Source organism: Canis lupus, chromosome 24 (genome assembly GCF_011100685.1).
Source record: "Canis lupus familiaris isolate Mischka breed German Shepherd chromosome 24, alternate assembly UU_Cfam_GSD_1.0, whole genome shotgun sequence".
NCBI classification, from domain to species: domain Eukaryota; kingdom Metazoa; phylum Chordata; class Mammalia; order Carnivora; family Canidae; genus Canis; species Canis lupus.
The window spans coordinates 14,447,895-14,463,965 of record NC_049245.1 but is presented as its reverse complement, the minus strand read 5'-3'; the positions used below and the strand labels follow the sequence as shown (position 1 = coordinate 14,463,965).

The 16,071-nt window shown below is 44.4% G+C and overlaps 1 protein-coding gene and 1 long non-coding RNA gene across 3 annotated transcripts in view; one reads left to right on the top strand and one right to left on the bottom strand.

The window, feature by feature from the left end:
* Positions 1-1,755, bottom strand: part of LOC111092175 — a 65,065-nt gene extending 63,310 nt beyond the window's left edge. Inside the window, exon 1 of the long non-coding RNA XR_005377606.1 lies at positions 1,522-1,755. This is a non-coding gene — a long non-coding RNA (uncharacterized LOC111092175). The remainder of the gene's footprint in view (positions 1-1,521) is intronic.
* Positions 929-16,071, top strand: part of PLCB1 (phospholipase C beta 1) — a 669,446-nt gene continuing 654,303 nt past the window's right edge. For both annotated transcript variants that reach the window (XM_038571644.1, XM_038571645.1), the window contains exon 1: positions 929-1,118. In XM_038571644.1, coding sequence (XP_038427572.1) covers positions 1,020-1,118 — 99 coding nt within the window. In that variant the 5' untranslated portion in view covers positions 929-1,019. The remainder of the gene's footprint in view (positions 1,119-16,071) is intronic.

Genomic DNA, 16,071 nt, shown 5'->3' with positions numbered 1-16,071 from the left:
CATGGGAAGCAAAGCCATTGTCTCTCTTGGGATGGGCTTGCTTTCTCCAAAGCACGACTTCACCGCATGCCCCTGCTTCAAGGCCAGCGCGCTGCAAACTCTCAGGCGCCCCGAGGTTTCCCCAAAGAGCCCTCACGCCGCCTCTCAACTGCTCTCTTCCCCACCGATAGGTCCTATTCGCAAAGAGCTGGGCTGTGGCCGGCGCTGGAGAGCTCCAGCGAGGGGGCTGCCTCTCGGGGCCCTCCCGACCTCCCCCATTCTCCAGCCGGTTTGGATCCGGAGACGCGTCAGGCTCCGGCGCGAGTTCCGCGCCAAGCCCCAGGGGACGCGCGGCTCCAGGGCACCCCGGGCGCCCCAGCCACCGCGGCACGGGGCATGCTCAGAGGGCGCGGGCGGCGCCGGCGTCGGCTGCAGTGGGGCCCGGGCGCCGGGAGGTGCCGCTGCGTCCCCGCTTCCCGGCGCCTGACCCAGCGCGCAAAGTTGGGCTGGAAGCCGCCGGGGGAAGGAGGGAGCGAGCCAGCGAGGGTGGCGGGGAAGCGGGGCGGGAGGAGGCGGGAGGAGGGGAAGGAGCGAGTGGGGGGGGCGCCGAGCGTGTGTCACTCGCGCTCTCCCTCTGTGTGTAGAGGATGTGCTGAATGGTGCGCCTCGAGGCGGCGGCGGCGGCGGCGGCGGCGGCGGAGGAGCAGGACCCGGCGGCAGCTGGCAGCGTCGGCCGCCCGGCTCGGCTTCCCTTCGCCTTCGCCCTCCGAGGCCCCGCAGCCCCCGCGGGCGCCCGACCCCGCGTCCCGCCCGGGGCATGGCCCGGCGCCTGGCCCCCGCGCGCCCCGCCTGCTGAGCCGCGCGGAGGAGGTGCGGAGGCCGGGAGGCCGGGAGGCCGGGGGAGGCCGGGGGAGGCCGGGGGAGGCCGGCGGGGGAGCAGAGCCGAGCGCCGCGGAGCCGAGAAAGGAGCCCGCGCCCCGCGCCCCGCGCCCCGTCCCTGCCGCGCTCGCCCGGGCCGCCCGGAGCCCCGATGAGCCCAGATGGCCGGGGCTCAGCCCGGAGTGCACGCTTTGCAACTCAAGCCCGTGTGCGTGTCCGACAGCCTCAAGAAGGGCACCAAATTCGTCAAGTGGGATGATGTAAGTCGGGGCGGCGGGCTGGGGGCGCCGGCGGGGCGCGGGGCGTGGGGGTGGGGGTGGGGCGAGGGGCGCGTTATGCAATGGGTGCAGCGGCTCCGGCCGGGGCGGCCTCGGGGCGCGCGGGGTGGCCCCTGCCGGGCGGCGGGCGGCGGGCGGCGGGCGGAGAGCGGCGGCTTGGCGCGCTCCTGCGCCCGGCGGGGTCCGGGGCGGCCCTCTCTGCGGGGGCTGGCCGGCGCCCCCTGAGGGTCTTCAGGCCTTGGGGCCCGAGGAGCGGGAGGGGCGGGCTTTGCCCGGCGACGGCCTGAGAGTTTGGAAAGTGTGAAGTTGGGACCAGCTGGGGAGCGCTGGGGTGTGACCGAGACGCGCCCCTCCCCGCCCGCGGCGCACCCCCCCCCCCCATTACCTGCTCCGCGCGTCCCAGGAAGGACCGGCCTCCGGGTCCGAAGCCGTGGGGTGACTGCTCCCGACCCTCCCGCGCTCCGATGGGAGCCCACGCGGCAGAGGACGCAGCGGTCCAGCCGACAGGTGGTCGCTGATGCCAAACTTGCGCGCCTGGCTCCGGAGCGAGGGGCCTTGGGAGTGGCCGGCGAGGGCACGGATGAGGAGCGCCAGAGGGCGGCGGGGGGCCCCGCGGGGGTCCGGGGGTGTGCAGCGGGCCTGCGGGCAATGGAGAGGGCTCCCCTTTTGAGAACTGAGCTGGCTGGAGTCTTCAGCTGGGAGCAGACCCGGCAAGGCGTCCCCCCCACAGTTTGTGGACATCTTTTGCCAAGTGGGGCAGAGCTTAACCCAGAGCCGGACCTCCAGGTTTCACTTGAGCCCTGGACCCCAAGACTTCAAGCGACGCCCCCCCCACCCCCCGCCCCACATTGGCTTCAAACACTTACATTTATAATTGCTGAAAACATGGGAATCGTCAGATGGAGGACATTATCATATCAGTTTTCATGTCCTGGGTGTCATTCAAAAGGTTTGATAAGAGCGACCCACCGGGATAAACCTGAGCTGTCAGGATCTAGAGAAATGTAGGTCTACACATCTCTTAAACCGGAGGAATTATAGGGGAATAAGGTGTTCTTCTTGCTGAAAAGATTTTCCACCTAGTAAATTATAGCCTGTTATCCCCCAGGGTATTTTTCTCTAATCTTCTTAAGCCATTTTCCAGTGTCTGAAAACAATTTAAATATTCCAGGTAGCGAAACCAATTACTTAGGGGAGTGAGTCTGTGTCTATATTTCGTCCAGTTGGAAGTGCAAGCCTAACTTGGAGCATGAGCCACAGCTTCCTTGAAAGCTAATGCCAATTATTTGATGCCGTAGGCAAAGATGTAAACACACATCCTTTTACTGAGGACTTTACACTTTTCTTCTTCCGTCCCAGTGTAATGACCGGATGTTTTTGTAAATGGAATAGAATCTAAACAATAAATTCAGACACAGATTAAATGCTTTGTTTGTGTGAAGGAAAAACAACAACAAGGAGCAAGAAAACGCAGTTCAGTAGCAAATAACAGGCTTGCCCACCTTGAGGTCTCCAATAGAGAGTTTACCTACAAGAAGGTAAGGGCAGAAAAGGGAGAGAGAGAGAGAGGAGACAGAGAGACTTTACAGAGTATAAAAGGATATTCCACTATAAACTCTGGATTTATTCACAGTGATGATTTTAAACAATGTTCCAGAATGTCTTATTTGAAAGAAAATAGCCAGTGTCACTTTGAAAATGAGGCTCTTCTGTGGAACACATTTTGATACATCCTGGTAGATGATTTTTATTACTGTGCATTCATGGCCTGTGTATTTCTTCTTTACCTATAATGCCAGACCCTACCCTAGATCAGGGGGGTGATGACCACTGTAGACAGAATCTCTGCTGTTACAGACCTTACATGATAGGTAGAGGAGAGAGAAAGTTATCAGGAGCACCACCGGTCATATAGAGATGAGGAGTGATGCAATGAGAGTCATTACTCTCTGTTGAGAGGCCACCAGTCAGACACCACCTGAAGGTGAGAAGCGCTCTTTCTGAGCACCACAACAGTGAGTTTCCTGGGAAACCCTACAGGAAGGATGTAAGCACTAAGGAGAGGAGGCCTGGAGAATCTTAGATCTTCTATAGGGGAGAACCTAGATTGCACCCAAGAGTCAAGTTATCTGGCATATGATGAACTCTCCAGTAAGCTCCGTAGCTCTGCATCTCCATGGTGATCTGTGAACTAAGAGGCCACCAGACTTTCTTAGGTCCCCTGTATCCTCCTCAGGTGGATATAGGTGGCCTAAGTTTACTTTTGAACTTAGGTTCTGGTTCATATTTGCCATTCCAAAATCAAACTAGTTTAGGTGATCCGGTTTACTATATTGCATCATAGTGATACTGCATGATGAAGACAAAAGAGAACTAGATCTTGAGTCCAAAGGCTTGAGTTTACCTGCTGATTCTCTTGCCAGTCACCTGTGTGACTTTAGGTTAATCACTTGCCTCTTCTGAATCTTTGCTGCCTCTTGTGCAAGACTGTGAGAATGCTCCTTTTTTTTTTTTTTTTAAACCTATTTTACATAGCATGGTTGGGAGTACCCAGTAGGATAAAGCAGCACTTCTCACACTTGAGCATACGTCAGAAACATCAGAGACATACATCAGAGCGGGCTTGGCAACACTCAGATTGCTGATCCCACTCTCAGGGCCTGATTCAGAAGGTCTGAGGTGGGGCCTGAGAATCTGAATTTCTCATAGGATTTTTTTTGTTTGTTTGTTTGTTTTTGTTTTTTGAGTGATAATGAGGCTGCTGCTCTGGGGAACCACACTTTGAAACCACTGAGATAAGATTTGTGAAGTAACTTAAAAAGTATGATAGATAGCTCCCGTGATCTTGTCAGTCTGTGTCAATTTTTGCTAGTTTGTGATTTTAATTTTATCTCTATTTTCCATGTTGAGAAATTCATCCAGTTGTTACCTTTCTATCTAAGAGCTAGAAGGACCTCAATGACAAAATAAATCATGGACATTCTTTTTAGATCTGATGGCCTATCTTATGAAGTGTCTCTGATGCCTAGGCTGGCTTACCTTACACTCGTATGTGTCTTTTGAATTTCCTTTACGCAATAAAAAATTTTCAGCATTGTTACCTGCTTCTAATGGGATTGTTAGAAAGGGAAAAACAGAAGATTTTTGAGAGGCCGTTTTGTCTGTCTTTGAGCAGGGGAGACTCCTGTGTTTTTCTTTTTTGGCTCTGACTTTGGGAAGTACCTGCTGCCTCTTGCCCCAGGGTGCATCCCCACCTGCTTGTCCAGAGGAGATGTAAATGCTGGAAATAATCTTAAAATCTCTCAAATAGGGATCCCTGGGTGGCGCAGCGGTTTGGCGCCTGCCTTTGGCTCGGGGCACGATCATGGAGGCCTGGGATCGAATCCCACGTCGGGCTCCCTGCATGGAGCCTGCTTCTCCCTCTGCCTGTGTATCTGCCTCTCTGTCTCTCTTTGTGTAACTATCACGAATAAATAAATAAAATCTTTTAAAAAAAAAAAGAAAAAAAAATCTCTCAAATATCTGATCTCACTTAAAACCTATAGAATTCTGCTCTTTGGTCTTTAAGAAGAAGGATGCACAAACTCGTAAAAGAGATTCTTAATAGCCCATTGCAAAGCATAAGAATACATTTGAAAATGATAAGTGTGGGACTATTTAGAATTGTGGAGAGATTATCTCTTGTTCCTTGACTGGTTAAAACACCATAAGTACTGTTTTTCTGACCACCATATGGAATGGAAATGTCAGCTAGCAGGTGCAGTGCCCTGCATAATCTGCTGGCTACCTGCCAGGATCATGGCTGTGGATGCTCTACAAGTGGTAGTCAAAAGCTTTGACCGAGCAAGGCACTAACCAATCACAGCAGACGGTAGGTGGGCAATAGAACTGGAGCAGGGACGTGGAGAACACCCTCTTGCACCAGGGCCAATCACTGGCCTTTCTTCTGCCTGATTGTGGGGAGGGCTAGGGGTCCTCAGGCACTGTGGGGCATAGAATTATTTCAATGTTTGAACAACTAGTAATCGCGTGTATGGTCAGAACATCAAGGCCACACCTTGTCCTCCAGAACTTGGTCAGCAGATACAGAACTGACCTATCTTGGTTATCTGTTTTACCAATGATATCAAAGGATGCAGCTTTATCTTTGCTTTTATTTTGCACTTGTATGTTACAGGCCCCTGTAGTGGAGGTGGGTACAAAGGACTGTGAATGTTGTAGGAAAGTTCTGGTGAGATGGACAGTGGAGGGGGGTTCTTTCTGCATCTCAAGGAGCTTGAGAGAATGTCAGTCTGCCCCCCACCATGTTTGGCCTTGCTCTGTATTGGAAAGTATGGGGAAGAAAAGAGGAAAAGTAGAAATCATATTTCTACTCCCTCCCGGGCTCTGATTTGCCTCTGTGTAAGCTCCCAGGACCCCGTCTCTTTGTTCCACGACCTCTAAGGCATGGAGGGCTTCTTTCTCTAGTTTTGCCCTCCAAATTCCGATCTCGCTATAACTAAGTTACTTAATGCACCTCAAACTGAGATTCCTCATCTATGATGTGAGGATTGTAATATTTCCTGCTGCCCACACCAGCTGGTAAGGTTAAATGAACGAAGGCATATGCATTGTTTTGTATAGTGCCTGACACACAGGAAACTTGATAAAACACAGTTTTAAAAATTATTGTTCCTCTAATAGTTAGAGGGCCATGAATTTTATCATAGTGGCCAGTGTATGTTAGACAACTCTTTTATTCTACAAGTGGGATGATCCAGATCTTCTGTTCATTCCCCTTTCATGTGTGTTCATATTTTATAGTTGGGAAAAAAGAAAAAAAATCAGTTTTTTACTCCTTTAAAAAAATTCAGATGATTCAGAGAAAATAAATCTTTATAAAAAGCGGGACACATACTCTTTAAAGCAAGTCAGTTTACAAAGCATCCATAAGTTTTATTTCTATTTAAATTAAAAATATATATATATGGAAAGAAGAAACAGTTAAACAAAACTCTTATAATTTGGTAAGAACATACATATTGAAAATAAATAAATAAATAAATATATATATAAATAATCTTTGTACATTCCCATAAGTATAGTCTAACTCGACAGCTATACCTGTTACTGGCTAAGTTGTTTGAAAAGAAGGCTGAGGAAGCTCAAAGGTTTGGATTTGCATTAATGCCCCATGGATTTGAAACAAGTAGCACCCTCCTCCCTCTCCACTGCTCTTCCCCCCCACAAACAAAATCTCTGCAGTTAAAACAGGTAGTGGGAAATGTGCGATATACCACTCAGCATCATACACAAAAGCTTAGTTAGAACACTTGCATTATGTAGAATCTGCGGTTACAGTTTCCAAAATGATGGAAGCAGATGATGGATGACACTGACAAAATTAATGAGGGAGCAGAGGGGAAGGGTTCATGAGATGGGCATTCGGCAGCACTCACTTTGGAAAGGTTATGGGAAACAGAGAAGAAATAGCTCCGGCTGGTAAGTGGTGGATCCGGATGGGACCCCCACAGAGTGAGAGACAGATTTTAGGCTGGAAAGCTGGCAGATGCCCTCAAAAATGCCACTTAAGTATGCCCAAATATGTCCATTTTTCTATGTTCAAAGACCTTCTGTGACTTTCTCATTGATAGTAATTACTTTAAGTGTAAAAGTATTAACTTTTCCAAAGCCTCGTCAAATAAAGCGGTTTTAAGCTTTTTATCAGAGTGTAACATGCACACAGCAAAACACAAAAATCTTCTGTCCCCCTGGCTCCGTTTTCACAAAATGAACACTTTCAGTAAGCGGCACCAGATCAAGAACAGCACTACCAGCCTCGGGTGCTACCTTCAGGTCCTTACACCTCCTGGAGGCGGGAGGGGGAGGGGAACAGTCATCCTGGCTTATAACTGTACAGATTGGTTTTCCCTGTTTTTGATCTAAAAAGCTATTTTTTAAAAAAGAATTTCCGTGAAAACAAAATAAACTCTCTTCAGCCTAAAGCATGGTTTTTTGTTTCTGTTTTGTTTGTTTTTTTTTTAAAGATTTATTGACTCATGAGAGACACAGAGAGATAGACAGAGACATAGGCAGATGGAGAAGCAGGCTCCATGCAGGGAACCCGATGCGGGACTCGATCCCAGGACCCCGGATCACGACCTGAGCCAAAAGCAGACACTCAACCATTGAGTCACCCAGGTGCCCTTAAAGTATGTTTTTATTAACTGCTGAATGAACCCTCTTGAACAATACAACAAAAGTGACTTGCCTTCTGTTTAGACGGCAATTGATTAGCTCCTTATCTGTCCTAAAGGTGAAGTCTGGAAAGAGAAGCAGTTGTAAATGCCCCAACGGAGGAAACAGTTCAACAAAACTCTACTAATTTATTTATTTATTTTTAAAAATATTTAATTTATTTATTCATGAGAGACACAGAGAGAGCGAGGCAGAGACACAGGCAGAGGGAGAAGCAGGCTCCACGCAGGGAGCCCGATATGGGACTGGATCCCAGGACCCTGGGATCACTCCCTGAGCCAAAGCCAGATGCCCAACCGCTGGGCCACCCAGGTGTCCCACAAAACTCTAGTAATTTAGCAAGGAAATGTAATGCCTACAGGCTGTGATTGGCATGGGAAAGCAGACCAGCAGAGTGCTGTTTGTGGGATATATTTTTCTCTTCTAGATTTTCTCTCTTATCTTGCCTAACTTTGATATTCCTACCTGCAGTGCATTAGGATAATTTGCTCTGGCTATTAGCATATCTTGAATACTTCCCTTGAAAGTTCAGCTTATCAATAAATAGCTTCAAATTATATTTACCTGCAATGATGTTTAAATGGGACAGGAACATTTTCCTTTTTTATGTCGACTTGGTAACCTGTGGTTAAATGTTTCTTTATCATGATCATTTCATGTTATCATGAACAAGGAGTGCCAGCAGAAAATGGAATGGGATTGATTGTGAATTGTTGACTAATGCTACAGTCTCACCTAAATAACACAACCTTGGTGACTGAAAATGTAGGTTTTCCTGTTACCCAAGCTGATGTTAGGTTCATGCAGCCTTTTCAAATCATGTCATAAATTCCATCTGCTCAGACAGATTTCATAATGCTTCCTTTTCCCTGTCTATGCCATGTTTGATGCCCCAATCTAAGCCATGTGCTCCTGTGTATCAGTAGGGAAGGGAACTGGAGGCATTTTTTTTCGAGATCAGTTACACATAAGATTTTAAGGGAGCCATCAATTTCTGTAACTAACTGAAATATCATGTAAAGAGGGCTGGATTCTTTAAGAGCTCTGGTTCCCTTCTGATCTCTTTAAGTTCTGTTATTTGAATTTACTATCTTCTTCACAGGTTAATTTCAATTTTGGGAAATTTTGACTTTAATTTGCATTCTGAAAAAATACTTAGGCCTGTGTCTTAATTGATATTGACTAAATCTGTACATTAAAAAAAATCTGTTTGCTTATCCAGAAACTATATTATTGTAAAGGGGAAAGAGACTATTATATAAATTAAGAAAAAGCCTCAGTATTCAAACAGAACAAAAGCATCTCATATCTGTTTTTTATTTCAGCGGCTCTTTTGGTTCATGATATTTGCTTTATGTTTTGTTTCTTTTTATTGCATTAAAGCTTTATGAGCAAGCTCAGGGAAAATGGATCAGTTAACAAGGAAAACACTTTTACCTAAACTATAGAATGATGGATATCATTCTATAACACTGATACCTAAAAGATTAAGAGATCATTTTGCTGTAAAAAAACAAATTTTCTTTGAGAATTGTTTGTAAATTAGGTAAGAGAAAGTTAATTTGATTCATTTTATAGAAGAGGCCATACAAACTCAAAAAGAAATGGAAGACCACAGAGCAAGTTAGCAAGTGGACTAAGAAATTAAAAAAAAAAAATTAAAGGATGCTAACCATGAAGCTTTCTCAGGTGTTCTGTCTCAGGTATGGTTGAGTCTCAGTGTCAATTTTCATATCCTCTTTGTCCGACTTTATAAAATGCAGAGTCTGGAAATCTAAAGCTGCGTTTACCAGACTCTCTGGAGGCATCTGATATTCTGGCTGTAAATTAAGTTCCACCAGTAGGAGATGCACTCATATGAGATGTGGAGAGCAGAGGTGTGAGAGAAGCCACCATTCTGCACTCTTGGGTTGTTTGCATAGACATAAGAGATGTTTAAGGAAGAAGCATTACCTTCTCTAATTGTACTTCAATGGCTTGTTTCCAGGGCCATGAGTATAAAGAGTCAATGGCAAGAGGGTACTGGCTGTTATCAGATTATGCTACCGTCGCTTTCAACTAAGCTGGTGTGTTTTGGACTTCAGGAGTTCCTTCTGAGTTCCTTACCTTTTGGAATATGGTGGAGGCAATAGGTCTTCTCAAGGGTCAGTGCTGTGGTGTTTTGGGGTCATTCATGGTGGCCCACCTGGAAGTCCACTTCAGCAAACTTTGTGATTCTGTAGAATGCTTAATTACTGTAATTAAATCCTTTTATGTTCAAAATTTCTTTTCTTCACTCTTACCTGCCTGATATGCCTTTTATGGTTCTAGGATTTCGTGAGTTTTAATCCTTATGTGCAATAACCATGTACATCCCATGTGGTTTTCTCTTTCAATATTACATTTGAGTAACAGAATTTTGCTTATAATGCTGCCTTTGGAGTTCAATATTGAGAGTGAGTCCTACTAACAGGCACTTATACTCGTAAAGCACTATTATTTATCTACATTCACTCTCATCAAGACCACCTTGAGTGATAGGAAAAGGACAAGCATTATACTCATTTTGCATAGAAGCAAACTGATGCCAATGAGTTGTGACTTGCCCAAGGACATACCAGTAGTTACTTAAATTTAAAACTAAGCCTGGTTATGTTCTGGGTTCTTTCAAGTCTACCATGGTATCCTTAAACAGAATCCTTTTGGTAATAAAAGACTCAATAGAATCCAGATAAATACTGGTTGAAAAATATTCCTTGGCTTCTCCAAAGAATCTCCCTGATTTTAGGATTCATACAAATGGTGTTTAGATCCCTAAAAACTGATACCTTTTGGCTAGTGTCTTTAAAAACAGATATTTTTATGGAGTATATGCAGAGTCCATTTTTGCCTACATCATGTTACATGGCAACGTAGGAAAGCTTCTTTACTTCTTTGAGGCATACAGGCCAGTGTATATTCTAATTTACAAATGTTCTATATCAGTCATTCAATATAGACACATGGTATATTTAAATATTCAGAAATGTTGTTAGAGGTAATTTTTTCATTGTCTAGTAAGTGACACTTTTGTATCTAGCAAGACTCATTACCTGTGCTTCTCCACCTTCTTCTCTTCCCAACATACTTGCAAAATGTTGTCTTTTGTTGGTTTCCCATTAAGACCAGTCTTGTGGCTTCTTCTGGAAGTCATTGATCTTGGAATCTTTAGTAGGCATGGAGGAAATGTAGATGAAGTTCTTAAGCAAAATGAAGAATGGCTTGAATTCGAGGTAGTGTCCCTGAGAAGCCAGATCTAGATTACCAGCACAGGAAGGTGCATACAGGGAGGTTGATACGCTTGTCTGTCCTACAACTGGACCAAGGCACCTGGCAGACTATGGCTTTGTTATTTATCTCCTTCCCTGGGGCAGAGCATAGGCCTGGCACTCAGTAAGTGCTGAGAGGATGTTTTTGGAATGAAAGAAGTGTCTGATGTGTGTCTGGCTTACAGTGGGTTCACACAGGGGAGGCAGACCTGGAGGTAGTCATATTCTGAAAGACACCTTCATGACGCATTGAGTGTGACATTGGTGGGAAAGCCCTGCCTTACATCCTTCCATTCTATCTGAAATCTCCCAGAGTTCTAAAGGACTCTATAGCCTTCTTAAATAGGGTTTCTTGATGGAGGTTGGAGAAGCAAAATGTTTATTGTCAGTACAGAGCTGACTGCTGTTACAGGACCGATTTCTTGTAAGGTACAAATATGGCTCAAGGTTGAGTGTGTACTCAATTGCAATTTAATATTGGTCGAAAATTATGATGCTTAATGTATTTGCATTCCATATTCTGAATGTTACTGGTGGCTTCTGTTTTCTGAAAAAGATGCTTGCACAACTACTGAGGTATTGCTGTGAAAATTGCCCTTAAGGAAATTCAGACACGTTGGGAGTGACAGAACAAAACACTGATGCTTGTGCAAACATTCTCTTTATTACTCTAATGATTCACTGAGACTTCCTTCCTTCACCACTCCTTATTTAATACCTGGGGCCACCTACATTCTCCCACCTTCCCTCTGTTCCCTGGAAAAGCAGACCTCTCTGTGTTCTGGAGCCCATGTTTCCTGGTTTCTCTGGATCCTGACTTTATTATTACCTCTGCTTTGATAGTATCTGTGAAAGTTTTCCTTCTGCTGAAGCTCCTCCAAAAACATATCAATATGCCTTTTATTTTTAAAATTTTTTAAAAAGATTGTGTTTATTCATGAGAGACACAGAGAGAGTCAGGGACATAGGCAGAGGGAGAAGCAGGCTTCCTGTGGGGAGCCCGATGTGGGACTCGATCTCAGGACCCTGGGGTCATGCCCTGAGCCGAAGGCAGACACTTAACCACTGAGCCACCCAGGCATCTCTCAATATGCCTTTTAGTCATATATATCCCAAGGTAGAATTCAGCACAATGTTTTCCAGTCTTCCTTGTGTAGTCATTACCCCCTTCATCATTTTCCCACCACCACAGAAGTGTTGCTTATACCCACATCTTCCTTTCCTTACATCCCAGCCACTCCTTCTCAGTCCTCCAAAGCCTTGTTCTGCCCTTACCATTGCTTTAGAAATTCTCTTGCCAAGGCTCCTGGCAACCTGCTAGGCGCCAACCCCAAATGATAGTTTGCAGAACCAGTCTTTGCTTCCTTGCTTCTTTTCCTGCCGTATCTTTCCATCCACCCATTCAGCATTCATAATGAAAATATGTATTGATGCCTCTTATAAACTAGATATTTTATTAGTGTTGTGGAGTTATAATGATAAATAGTTTGGTTCCTGCCCTGGTGAAGTTTGTATTTTATTGGGGGGGAGAGAGATGCTAAAGAAATAGGAGCGTAATTACTTCATTATAATGGTGTTAGTAAGTGCTACAGAAAAAGATCTAGAGGTACATGTGAGCATAAGAAATGTGGAAGGGTCCCTGGGAGGCATTCTATTTATGGGAAGACCTGCGTTCTAAGTAGGACTTGGGCCATCAAAAGGAGGGGAGAGTGTGTCAGGCCAATGGAGCAGCACATGGGGGCATTCCAAGGATCAAAGGATGTGTCCTTTGAAGGACAGAGCAGAATAAGCAGATGGGGAGCTTGTGGTTCAGGTAATACTGTCAGGATGGCAAGTGGCCTCCTTAGGCCACTGCAAGGTTTTATCATAAAGTTAATGGGAAGCCATTGAAGCCATGTTTTCAGCCTCAGTATTATTGACATTTGAGGCTAGATAATTCTTTGTTGTAAGGGGCTGGTCTGTGCATTGTAGGACGTTTTGCACCATCCCTGGCTTCTACCCACTAGATGTCAGTAGTAAAAGCCCCAGTTCGACAAACAAAATTATCTCTGGACATTGCAAAATTGCCCCAGTTCAGAACCACTGATTTAAATCTTAGCAACAGATTTTTAAAAGTATTGGGCTAACGCATGTGCATGAGTGTGCCAACACACACACACACACACACACACACACACACACACACACAAGGCCAGGAAGCATATGAGAAGATGTTCAACGTCATTAGTCATAAGGAAATGCAAATTCAGACTGCAGTGTGATGCCCCTTTATACCCACAAGAGTTATATCTTACTAAAATGGTCTTTTTCCTCATCTGATGTCCCCAGTAAGCCACAGCACCTTGGGTGACTGGGGATCTGGGCTTCTGTTTGAATCTGTACTACAGAGTCCGAAGTAACTTGTGTGGTATTTGAAGAAATATGTTTCCATCTTTTCCCTGTATTCTGTTAAGAGAGATTTTTACACCTGTCGGTAAAATGCACATATTGAAATGGTGCTTCTCTCCATTGTTTTGCATCTTCTCTTCTGGACCTGGTAACAGACCTCCTCTGCTTTCCTTTATTTGAGGGAAATTTCAGACTGGATAGACCTGGGGAAGAAAATTCTCATCAATGCTGATGTATGTAGAAGTTTTACCTCACTGATCCTAAGCCAATACCTTAACGTCTTTTATTATTTTATTTTTAATTTTTATTTTTTTGCATAGTTAGGACTGCATTGCCAATGTTTGAAGGGATCACATCTGCTTTTCTGTGACCCTTAGAATTCTTTTTTCCCTGTTTATACAACTGCAACGTATATATTTCCCATCTTTGGCTCTTCTTTTTCCTGATGCAGGTCTTGGGCAATCCCTATGGAACATTGCTTGTTATTTTTCCTTGTTGACTCTGTAATACTGATTAATTTAGACCTGCATGTCTTTATTCATATGTATTCTCTTGTAACAGCATAAAATCAGAGTCATGTGGAGTTAGGATCGTGGTCAATGTTGGTCAATAGACTTTCTGATAATGGCACGGAGGAATATGCCGTGGGTCTGTGGACTGGTCCTTGACGTTAGCCTTAAGGTTTAGGGTTATTCTTTGAACTAGTTTGCTAGGGCTGCCGTTACAAAGTACCACAGGGAGGCTTAAACAATAGAATTGGATTTTCTCACAGTTTTGGAGGCTAGAAATCCAAGATCAAGGTGTTGGCAGAACTGGTTCCCTCCTCGTGAGGGAAACATCTGTTTAGGCCCGGACTGTTGGATGGCCAACTTTTCCCTGTGTCTCTGCATCATCTCCTCTCTGTATGTTTCTGTGTCCAAACTTTCTCTTCTATAAGAACTCCAGCCTTATCGGATTTGGGCTCACCCTCGTGACTTCCTTTGAACGTAATAGCCTCCATAGAGAGTCCAGATATGGTGATGGTTATTTTGAAGCACTAGGGTTGGGACTTCAACATATATATTTTTTGTGGGGGGCACAGTTCACCCCACAACATACCTCGACCTGGCTGGCAAAGTCTGTTGCTTAGAGGGGGCAACATGATGGCTCTATTTATTTATTTGAAGAATTGACACTTAGAAAAGCAACTAGATTTATTTTGTACTACGTAGATGTTAAAAGTGGATGGTAGCTGCATGTATGGAAAAACCCCAAAACTTGCTAGATGGAATTATCTGGCCAAGTTCGTTTTGTGAAAAACATCTCCCTGCTAATGAGAAACCTTATTTCTCCATAGTTTTAGAGCTGCACTCCCCAGTAGAAATAAAATGTAAGCCACTTAGGAATTTAAAATTTTCTAGTAGCCCTATTAAAAACAGCTAAAAGGAAACAGATGGAATTAATTCTAACAAGATAGTTTATTTAACCCACTATATTTATTTCAATATAGAATCTGTATTAACAATTATTATTATTGTTTTTAAAGATTTTGCTTATTTATCTGAAAGAGGAGGAGAGAGAGAGTGTGCCCTTGAGAGTGGGGGATGGATAGAGGGAGAGGGAGAAGCAGGCTCCCGCTGAGCAGAGAGCCTGATGCCGGGTTTGATCCCAGCACCCTGAGATCATGACTTGAGCCTAAGGCAGACACTTCATGGACTAAGCCACCTAGGCACCCCTCAATATTAACAATTATTAATGAGCTATTTTATATTCTTGTTTTCATTCCTTGTCTTTGAAATCAGACAGCACATCTCAGTTGAACTAGCCACATTGGTAAGTGTTTAGTCACCACAGATGGCTAGTAAGTCCATCTTGGACTTCAGGCACAGAGCATGGATTCTCAAGTGGGGGCAGTCACCTCCAAAAAAGTGAAAATGGTCTTAAGAGACAAAAAAATCTTTTTTTTAAAATTTTGTATAAAACACAGATACACATACAACATATACATCCTAGGAATACCTGTGATACAATTTCTTTGAGGATGATTAGAAAAATAAATGCCTAAAAGGGCTCCTTAGTGGGACAATAATAAAAAAGAAAATAAATTGCAAAGCAGAAGCTTCTTATATCATTATATCAGTCTCACTGTGGATCTATTGATGAGATAGGGATGTGAGTAAAACAGTTTCTATAAAATAAAGAGAAGTAAATGGAAATTTACCTCACATCATCTACTGTTACTTAAGACAAGTATGTTTATCAGTGTTCTCTTTTCCAAGGCAGATGTTTATTGGGTAAAAAAAAAAAAAACCTGTAAAACCTGTTAACTTGAAATAAGCAAGTTAAAGTTGAATTCCTAGAGGCAATGTACTTACAAGACACAGTTTTGTCTACATTTTAAGCTCGCTGGTACTCCTTGGGCCTTTACATCACTGTGTCTTGACCCAAAGCTCACCCATTGTAGGCCAGTGTAGTGGATCTCAAAGTGTGGTCCCAGAACCAGCAGCAGCAGCACTGAGGACTTATTAGAAATGCATGTTTTCAGACTCCAGCCCAAACCTATTGAATGAAAAACTCTGGGGAAGGGGCTCAGCAATCTGTGTTTTAACAAGCCTTTTTAGTAAAATCTCATGCACCCAGAAGTTTGAAAGCCACCATCTTAAATAGAATACATGTCTTAAGGATATTGATGGAGAGAAACAAATAACAGATTCCCTGAGAGTTGTCTCCATTTTTCTGCAGTAAAATGCAGCAAGAGTTACAGTCTCTGCAGTTTCCTTGGAAATGAAGGATGACCATATATTTCAAACTTCAAACTAGAGCATATGTTCTGACAATTAAGAATACTTGTGATCTGGGTGGAGTGGCTACTTTGGTACAAGGAGAATATAGACACTTGCAGCTATGTGGGAGGTGGGAAGAAAGCAGGTGGAATTGAAAATGGATATTCATGTATTTCTGGGTCAAATCCTTCCTTGGATGGCAAGAATGCCAAGTTCCAGCTGATCTTGGAATGTTAGAGGTGATTATGGAGGAAGCAGGCA